At 38.8% G+C, this 10661-nt stretch overlaps 1 protein-coding gene across 1 annotated transcript in view; it reads left to right on the top strand.

Moving 5' to 3' along the window:
- LOC101860908 (histone-lysine N-methyltransferase PRDM16-like) overlaps window positions 1-1134 on the top strand; it is a 39120-nt gene extending 37986 nt beyond the window's left edge. Inside the window, exon 9 of the mRNA XM_005103061.1 lies at window positions 992-1134. Within this exon, the coding sequence (XP_005103118.1) occupies window positions 992-1134 (143 nt within the window). The remainder of the gene's footprint in view (window positions 1-991) is intronic.
- The last annotated feature ends 9527 nt before the right edge of the window (window positions 1135-10661 follow it).

Genomic DNA, 10661 nt, shown 5'->3' with positions numbered 1-10661 from the left:
ACCCAGTCCATCTTTTGCGAGGTCTGTCTCTTCCTTTATAGCCTGAGTCCTCGGTATTCCAAGCTCTCAAAGCGGGCTGACTAGATGATATTGTTGCAGTGACAGATGGCCAAACCATTTAATCATTCTTTGCTTTTCTACGGAATGGATCAATAGCTGCTCTTACTTCTTCATTTCTCTGCCTGTCTCGTCTTTTGATGTTCAAGGCTTTGCGGACACATTAATTGTTCTTTTCGCTGGCTGTGATTTTATTTTGGTGGTTTTACTTAATGCCCAGGTCGGAAATTGGTAACATAATGTTGGTATGAATATTGAGGTTATAAGCTGTCTCTTTGTGTCCAAGGAAATGTTTGGATGAGATAGACGGAGTGCAAACTGATAGATGACAGCGTTGGCGTTTTCAATCCGTGTTTCCGTTTATCTATGTTAACCTGTTTTTTGCAAAAGAAATGCCAAAATATAGTGAAAACTTCAGTCTCAGTTTTATTCACATTTCATCCACAGAAACACTTAAGGAACTGTGACCTTTCAGCTAACTCTCATGAGTTCTGTTTTTGATGTGCTCAATCTCATGTCAAATTTCTAACAGATGTTGTTGAGTTGGGTGTTTGGCTTGGGAGACTTTGTAAGCCATTCTGTATTTAGCAATTCGCTAAATTAGAATTACAAAGTTCTATCTGACATTTTAGGCCATTTAGAGTTACTAAGACCCTGAGGCTAGAGACCAAATGATCTATCTGTTCTATCAAAATCGTAATATTATTTGGAGTTGTTATCAAGATATTTTTAAAAACTGCATTTGAACATAAAATGACCATGTTGTGAAATTCCAAATTTTGCGAGGGCAGAAAAAACTCAATACCCCCCCCCCCCAAAAAAAAACAACAACAAACAAACAAACAAACAAACAACCCTTTACCATTTCACCATACCTAATAGTGTTGAAAAGGACGTTAAACCTATACCATAATTTCACCATTTATTTTTTCAGATGTGCGTCCGTTCAAATGTGGATCCTGTGGCAAGTGCTTTATCCAGAGAGTATCTCTGAACTCCCACCTGTCCAAGCATCATGGCGACCACACGGCCGTGAACACTGGAATGGTCGTCAAGAAGGAGGCTGAGGCAGAGTAGAGGAGGAGGAGAAGGAGGAGGAGGAGGAGGAGGGAAAGAGGGCGTAAAAAGGAAGATGAGGGAAAGGCGGAGTGAGAAGGAAGAAGAGAGAAAGAAGAAGGGAAAGAGGGAGTGGCAGGAAGTAGGAAGGAAAGAAAGAGCGGGATAGAGAAAGACTAAAGGGAGTAGAAGAAGAGACAAGTTTTCATCCCAGAGCTCTTGTTTTTGATTTTTTCTTCGTACATTTGTGTTCGAAGGTATATTCGCATTTCCGTCAATGAAATACCATGTATTCAATCTTTGTAAAAATCGATATCTCCAGCTGAAGAAAATAGGGAGCATTAGAAAATATCTATCTGTTTAATAACTTTAATAACATCACTTATATTGTCAAGGATTGATTATTGCAATTCCTTACTGGCTGGTGTACCTGATGAACAGTTACAACAACTACAAAGAGTACAAAATATTGCTGCCAAAATAATTACTAAAAACCTAAAGCATGATCATGTGACTCCTATTTTAAAAGCATTACACTGGCTCCCAGTGAAAAAGCGTATCATATATAAAATCTGTTTAACTTGCTATAAGTGCTTAAATGATTTATCACCGGACTATCTAAAACAGCTTTTAACACCCTATGTGCCTCCTAGAACGCTTAGATCATCAAGTGACAAAACAACCCTTGTTAAGCCTAAAATAAATTACAATTCATATGGCCAACGCTCTTTTTTATATTTGCCCCACTTGTTTGGAATAGGCTTCCAAAAACTATCAGAGAAGCAGAAAATCTAGAAATTTTTAAGAAGAAACTAAAATCATTTCTAATTTCATCATATTTCGATTAGACAGACAGCATCCAAGCTGTAGATCGTTGTGAGTTTGTATGTGCGTATGTGCATAATATGTACGTATGTGTATATGTGAGTATGTATGTGTGTGTGGTGCGTGCGTGAGTGAATATGTATTTGCATGAGTATGTAACACTATGTACCTTTAAAATTGATTTGTAAATCCATTATATGTATCATGTTAGGCGCATAGAGCATTGCATAAGTGGATATGCGCTATATAAATGCAATCCATTATTATTATTTTTTTCCGTATTCCAGGGTAGAACCTCTTGTCCCTTTCCTCACTTTTTTTACACACCTTAGTTTGTAGCAGACTGAACCAAAAATGTAGGTCAAATGTGTAACTGTGAAATAATTTGTACATCATCATCATCATCATTCAGTGCCAAATCTGCGACAGACATTGGGGATCATGGTTCTCCATTAATTCCTTTGCTACCTTTCCCTGATCTTTCCTTGTTGCCCATTTGTGTAGGTTCCGTAAGTAGGTTGCTCTGGACTTACCCCTCCCTTGTTTACCTTCAATTTTGCCAGTGGGGGCTAGATGTTCAGGTTTCCCCAAAACGGCATTTGTCTTTTCCTGATTGTTTTTAACAGTGAGCGTCCCACGTGGGTTTCATCAAGTACTATATCATTTGATTTCTTTTCCTTCCACGATACACTTAGCAGTCTCCTAAGAAACCACATTTCTGCTGCTTCTATTTTATTTTTACTGTCTTTAGTAATTGCCCAGCATTCACAGCCATGTAGAAGGGTTGAGCATACATATCATTTCAGAACTTTCATTTGTACATGGATTTTTTAATTAAAAGCCAGCGACGCTGCTTTGATGTACAGTGTGAACACACAGTAGGACTAGATCGGACGTTTACATTCTTAGGCTACATTTTAAATACGTTTCAGGGTATAGTCATCAGGAAAAATTATTACGTAAACTGTTTTTTTGAAAACATGATTGGTTGGTTTGATAATCTCAACTCTATGTTATGTGATACCATTGTTTTGGTTTTTAAGACACACTTAATTGTGTCATTAACACTTCCTTTTTTTAAAACCAAAACTAGTTATGTTACTTTGTGCTCCCAGCTGACATTATTCTGTCAGTGGCCTGTATTCTAACCTGCCACAGTTTGTCAGTTTTTTGGGCAGAGACCAGCTCTAATTTTGGACAATGTGAAATAATATCGTGATTTGCGTATTTTGAATATTCACATTCCATATTTGTGTGTTTTGGTGTTTGGAGATTTCTAATAAATTGAAGAAACTGTCCGGCATAACTGATTGTTACGACTTTGTTTGTTTATGTCTTCTGTCTTCTACGTGACACAACTTAGGACCGTCATTCATTATGGTCGTATGTCAAAATACGAGGTTTTCAAAAGAAAAAAAACCATAATGAGGCCTGTGGACAAAATGAGTTATTTCTCACAATCAATGAATGGAGATTTGTAGATTTTAATCTTATGCATGATCATCATGTCCTTTATCATTTAATATCATAAAACCAAACATATAAATTATATATTATACAGCTGTGCCCAAGAGACTAAAATACGAAAATTCATTCGACGATGAAAAAGTTTAAAAGTAGCCCAGCTTCATCCGGAAGTTCAGACCATCTACTTGTTACTATTTTTTATTCGTTAGAGAACGTAGTACGTAGTCAGCTTGTATACATTCTCTACCTTTAGAGAACGTAGACACTTCCCTGATGATAGCTTCGAAGACATCCACCGGAGTGCTCACAGTGATGTGCGATTGGTCCATTGTCTTGCCATTTATATCGCTAGCCCCGCCTCCGTAACCCTACAACTGGAGCCATTGAGCGAGGTCAACATAACGTAATTAGGTCACTGTGTTAGAAGAGTCTTACTTGGAACGGTGTAGAGGTGAAAGTTTTATTACTTGAAAGTGTAATTTCCAATGCTGGATTAATGAAGTTGATGTTTTGCTTGCAAATAAATTAAGTTTTCTAAACCAAAGTGATAAGGAGAGAGTGAAAGAATTAAGTCCTCACCAATCCAAAGATACTAAAATAATGAAACCAACAACAAGGTGCAATAGTGTTTTAGATACGGATCTGCTCGAAAAACACTCATTGTACTGTTTCTACTGTCTACGTTTTGGAACTGAGGACCAAGTGGTCTAAGACAGGTTTTACTGATTTTGTCGTTGTGAAACACAGCATTAAATACACGAGCCGTCAAGAGCGAACGTCAACAATGTCATTCAATATCACACTTTCGGACAAGTAGACATAGCAGCGAAGCTAGACGTTGGTCATATCATTGCAAAGTCTCACTACAACCAACGGGGGAGAAAGAAGAGGCATGGATTGTGTAAGGTTATCGAGTGCATTTTAATCTGTGGGATTCATGAACTCGCCCCTAGCGGTCTTGAAAACGGCAATTTTTCAGGGAACAGCGATATCTTTCTTGATTTACTGCACACAGACACTACCACTGACAGGGTACTGTTTGATATACTTCCAGAACAATACAAGTTTGGAACTCTCTTCCCTGACCCTTGAGACATACAACATCTGAGTCTTAATTTTAAAAAAAAATTAAAGACACTTTTAATGACATCCTTTTTAAGTCAGTAGATTCATGTTCAATACAATGTTATGTTCTATGTATCCATTTATGTATTTTGTGAATTGCAGTGTACATATTATTTTATGCTCATTTCGTGACGATGTGTAGATCTAATCGTGTGCATGTTATAAACAAGTAGATGTGTGTGTGTTTGTGTGTGTGTGTGTGTGTGTGTGTGTGTGTGTGTGTGTGTGTGTGTGTGTGTTTGGCATACATGTGTCTGCACATGTGTGCGTGTTATGTGTTCGTGAGTGTGTATGCGTGTGTTTGAGTGTGTGAATGTGTATATGTGTGTATGTGTTGTGTGTGTGTGTGTGTGTGTGTGTGTGTGAGTGTGTGAGTGTGTGTGTGTGTGTGTGTGTGTGTGTGTGTGTGTGTGTGTGTAGCGTGCATGAGTATTGTTGTTACATGCATTCCTGTAAAGCGCCTAGAACTGTGTTTACACGGGAGTGGGCGTTATAGAAATGATCTTCATTACTATTATTATACAAAACGAACTGTTGGAATGCATTTTCAAAATATACCACGAACATGTGAATAAACATAATATAATATGCCATGCCAACTTTCTTTCTATCCAGGCTGACGAAGCAACTGATGCAGGTCATTTGTCCTAGTTTGTGGATAATTCTGAGGTATTAAGGAGGGAATTATTCACAAACTGTGACAAATGACCTACTTGAGTTGCTTCGCCAGCCTGAACAGAGGTATATAAGGACAGAGCAAAAGAAACATTGGTAAATGATCAGTGTCAACAAATAGAGAAGAACCAAAACAGAGACAGCAAATACATGTATTCCAAAATCACAGAAGTAAGTGGGATAAAAGGATGCTCAAATACAGTCGGTGGCCTAGTGGTTAGGCTCTCCGACTCGCAACCGTAAGGTCGTGAGTTCGAATCCCGTCAGGGGCCCGATGTTGAGTCCTTGGGAAAGGCACTCTGCACACATTTCCCTCACTCCACCCAGGTGGAAATGGGTACCCGGCAATAGACAGTGAACGATCTTGTCAGGTTGATAGTGTTTGAGCGCGTGAAATCCGCAGCTTGCATTGTATGCTTCCTCGGAAGCTGAGAATGTTTTCTGAGGGTTCTCAGAGGGTCTGCTGGGGTAATAATAGTTGTAAAGCGCATAGAGCATGCTCTTGAGCATGGATATGCGCTATATAAATGCAAATTATTATTATTATTATTATTATTATTATTATTATTATTATTATTGTTATTATTATTATTATTATTATTATTATTATTATTATTATTATTATTATTATTATTATTATTATTATTATTATTATTATTATTATTATTATTACAGGATGCATAGGATCAAAAGGAGGAGATATTTTAATGGACAACGGGAATGTCTTAAACGGATGGTCTGAATACACATAACTTTTTTTCTAAAATAATAGAGGAGAAAAACCGATAATAAAGAATAAAAATAAAAGGACCACCAATACTGAAAGCAGAAGTACTAGCTGCCATTAGGAAATGAAACAAGGAAAAGCCACAGGGCCAGATAATATTCCAGTTGAAGTGATTGTTGCGCTTGAAGAACTAGGCACTGAAATAACAAAAAAGCTCCTAAATGCTATTTATGACAGCGGTGAGATCGCAGAAGATATAATGAAGTCAGTTTTTATAGCTTCATCTAAAACACCAGGTGCCACTGAGTGTGATGTGCATAGAACATTTAGCCTTATGAGTCATTATACAAAAATATTGCTGCGAGTAATAATGGGAAGATTGAGAAAAAGTGTAAGACCAGAGATATCTAAAACTCAATTCGGCTTTGTTCCTGACAAGGGCGCCAGAAATGCTATATTCAACTCAACAATGTTAATGGAAAGATGTATTGAAGCACAGAAAGATCTGTATTTATGCTTCACAGATTATTCAAAGGCGTTCGATAAAGTAAGACATGATGAGCTATTCAAAATACCGGAAAAGCTAGACGAAGATGGAAAAGATCTAAGAATTATCAGGAATTTGTACTGGGACCAAAACGCTGCGGTACCAATTAATGGAGAATACAGTGAATATAAGCAAATTGGGCGAGGAGCGAGGCAAGGATGTGTTATGTCACCAGACCTCTTTAACATGTACAGTGAAACAATCCTTAGAAACATAGAAGAATTTCCAGGTCTGAAAGTAAATGGAGAAAATATTAATAACATCAGGTATGCAAATGACACAGTTTCAATAGCAGGCTCAGAAAAATACCTTCAATTGCTTCTAGATACTGTATAACAGAAAGTGAAGGTAAAGGATTATTGTTGAATATAAAGAAAACAGAATGCATTGCAATATCCATAAAAAAAGCAACAAATCCTAGTTGTAATCTCATTAGCAAAGGTAAAAACACCAAACAAGTCCAAAAGTTTAAATATTTAGGATATGTGATAACATCTGATGCCAAATGTTCCACAGAAATAAAACGGAGAACTACAATGGCTACGGCTAGTTAAAATAAAATGAGCCCAATCCTGAAAAATAGAAACATCCCATTGAATGTCAAAATAAAAGTTCTGAAATGCTATGTATTATCAACCCTTGTATATGACTATGAATGCTGGAGAATCACTAAAGACAGTGAATATGAAATAGAAGCAACAGAAATGTGGTTTCTCAGGAGACTGCTAAGGACGGAAACCGGTAGAGAGGTTTCTAAAGTCTTTTTAAAGCCAAAGATGGAACTTCATCGGGCGGGGCTCGTTTCAACTCGAAACGAAGCTTTAGAACAATTAAGCGTCGAGGAGAAGCTGATCGCCTAAACGTACGATGGGGCAGCTGTAATGAGCGGGAGAGTCTCTGGTGTACAAACTCAGATTTGCCAATTTTTCCCTTATGCTGTCTTTGTTCATTGCATTGCGCATCAGCTGAATTTTGTTTTAAAGCACATTTGTTCGGGACATATCAGACTGCAGACTATTTTTCGCTAACGCTGCAGGCTTTCAACATTTTTTGCCCACTTTATAAAACGCATTAACGTTCTCAGACCGGAATATTCCACGGTTGTCTGAAAGGTGAAATTTTTAGTCTTGACCTATTAGCACAGTGTTCACTTGGAAAGAAGAGATCCAGCTCTGTCTTGGAAAAATTCAGTCTGAGCACTGGGACGATAATACCACCCACGAAGCGGGCGCTCTCTTGAATGTATTAACGAGCTATACATTTCTCTTCTGTGTGCACTCTTTTTAACAACGTGTTCACGCACGTTGGAGTTGTGTATGGGATCCTCCAACACAGAAGTACAACGCCCATAGCAGCCCAACATGCTCTAGACTCGCTTTTATAGCAACCGTCAAAGAAATTGTGATGTCTGCGTCATTTGGAAGCTTGTTCCTCAGTGGTCTTACTTGTTAATGGAACACTTATACTATTTTAAATTTCTTTGACGGTTGCTTAAAAAACGTGTCTAGAGCTTGTTGGGCTGATGATAATGGGCGTCACCAACGAAATAGCTACAAAGGAGGCCTTGGCATAATAGTTAATCAAATAGTTGACCGTTTCTTGAAGCAAAATAAAATCAATACACTATCGATTAATCATCGACCCCTCCAAATCCCAGGACCATTTAAAAGTAGTTTCCTGCAGTTCTTTTCGGTCGTATAGTAGAAAGTCACTATCTTTTGCCTAAAATCAAGTTGCAAACAGAATTAAAAATATTACATTGCAATGAAACGAAGTCCGCTCAGTGTCGTACAATCCAGGGCCTTTATTCAACTCTGAAGGATTACAAACTCGACACAACATTTAGACAAATATACAAAATACTACAAATGGCACTGACGTTTTTATGTCGATCCACAAGGACATCATTGACATCATCCCCAACTTCGTCAACAGAATGATGTACACCTTTGTTGCAGCAAAAGAACGAAGGGTAGACTTCTTCTTCAAATAGATTTCAAAAAGATAGGTGAAAAATACATAATCTCTTTTACCATGCCCATGACTATTTCAACCAGCTTTAAGTTAATTGTGCATGCCCACTTTTTGGACCCACGAGCCTCTCCTGCCTGTAACGCTATCCGACCTTGACTGCATGCTCGACATAGAACGTTCTCCTCCCCGTCCCGGTGACCTTGACCTCCCAGGCTTGACCTCCACCTCTGGCTGGCCGGGAAAGTCAGGTCACGTGCTGAAACATGGCCACAATAAACGCAGCAAGATACAACACTGATCTGACGACACGAAATAACGGTTACCTCGATCTAGACAACCGACGGCAGGTGTCGAAGGCGAGAACTCATGGGACAGTAAACAACTTTTGTTGCTAAGAGACAGAGTGGCTTCCCTTGAGTTGCCTCAAAGACGATGGTTACATAGCAGTTACGTAGTTTTGGCAATGTTGAATTTGAATTTCCTATACTGTATTTGAACCGACAATGACAGATTTGATTTCCCTAGTGTTTACAACTTATTATTTCCTTTTTGAGCAGGCATTTGCTTACGTTTCCAATTTTGTAGGGTTTGAAAGGTCTATTTTGAAATGATTTGACATAGTTTATTTTTTAAATTTTAACTTTTATTGCAGCATTTGAATCTCTGTTTTGATATTTGATAAAGGAACGTTGTACAATTGGAGATAGAAATAAAAATACGTGTAAAAGTCTAGGAATCATTCATTCAGTGCCAGATCTGCGACAGACATCCGCGATCATGGTTCTCCTTTCATTCCCTTGCTTGGATGGTCTTAGAAAGCTACATTTCCCTGATCTTTCCCTGTTACCTATTTGTTTAGGTTCACTACGTCGGTTGCTCTGGGCCTACCCCTGCCTGGTTGGTACTTTGACTTTTTAAGTTTCTTCAGTTTCATCTGCATTTTACACATGACTGGTACATGATCACTATCACAGTCTGTTCCTGGCAGTGATTTAGACGATTTTCTTTATTGCATGTCTACAACGTTTCTGAATAAGTATGAGGTCTATTTGGTTTTTACTTCTATCGCCAAGACTTTTTAAAGTGTCTCATCTTCTTCGGTGATTTACATACCGGGTGTTTGAGATCATGAAATTATTTTCATTGCACAATTCTATCAGCCGTTCTAGAGTTCATTCTCTTCACCCAGTCCCCATGGCACAACTACATATTCTACACGTGTAGTTTCTACTTTGGCATTAAAGTACCCGATAACTACTTTTACAACTTATGATTTCTACTGTTTCATTGCCTTACCAAGGTCTTTATAAAATGTCTCAATTTCTTCGTTTTCGTGCTCTGATGTGGGTGCATTTGGATGACACCTGTGTCAAAAGGTTTTTCTTCTGATTTGGCCACGATGACTCTATCTGACATTCCCCAAAAACCTTTGAAGCTCTTTTCTGTTGCTCCGTCAGGTAAAATTTCGACTCCTCTTTCATGGGTTTTTCTTCCTGAATATCCAATTGTTTTCGATCCTCTTTTAATCAAGCCTGGCCCCTCCCATCTAACTTCTGAGAGGCCTAACATATTTAGCTTCATCCTATCCATTTAATTCTCTATATACTCTTATTTGCCTTTCTGGTACATAGTTCCTCATATTCAATGTGGCTATGTTAAGTTGTTTGATTCTAGTTTTGCAGCCAGAAGCTGGATGACGATCGGGCACCACCTGCTGCCCGTGGCGGTCCCAACCGAGCGGGGATTTCAGAGCTGGATCATGAACCCCTTTAATACGGGGTTCCCACTACGGCTGGATCGGGCTGATGGCCCAACTCGATCGCCTGAAACTGAAAACAAACCCGATCGGCCGATCCTATCCGTAGTGGGCACCCCGTACGCTATTATCTGAGAAATGAGTCTTTTTTTTTCTTTTCCATGATTGTTCTTGAGAGATTACAACAGTGGTTTCCCGTCGCCTTCTGCCGGTCTGTATACTGTCAGTTTTCTCTGCTAGCCTTTGTCATCCACTGACAGCCCACAAGGCAGTGGGGGCTATGGTGGGATTTATGACGCCTCGCGTCGCCAAGATGGTCCCTTCTTCGAGTGTGTGAGGTATGTATTGAAACACTCGATAGTTGAAAGATCAACAGAGAGAGAGAGAGAGAGAGAGAGAGAGAGAGAGAGAGAGAGAGAGAGAAAGAGAGAGAGAGACAGAGAGAGAGAGAG

This window comes from Aplysia californica, unplaced genomic scaffold, assembly GCF_000002075.1.
Source record: "Aplysia californica isolate F4 #8 unplaced genomic scaffold, AplCal3.0 scaffold00356, whole genome shotgun sequence".
Lineage (NCBI taxonomy): Eukaryota > Metazoa > Mollusca > Gastropoda > Aplysiida > Aplysiidae > Aplysia > Aplysia californica.
Note: the sequence above shows the minus strand (reverse complement) of the source record. Positions and strands in the feature narration are given on the sequence as shown.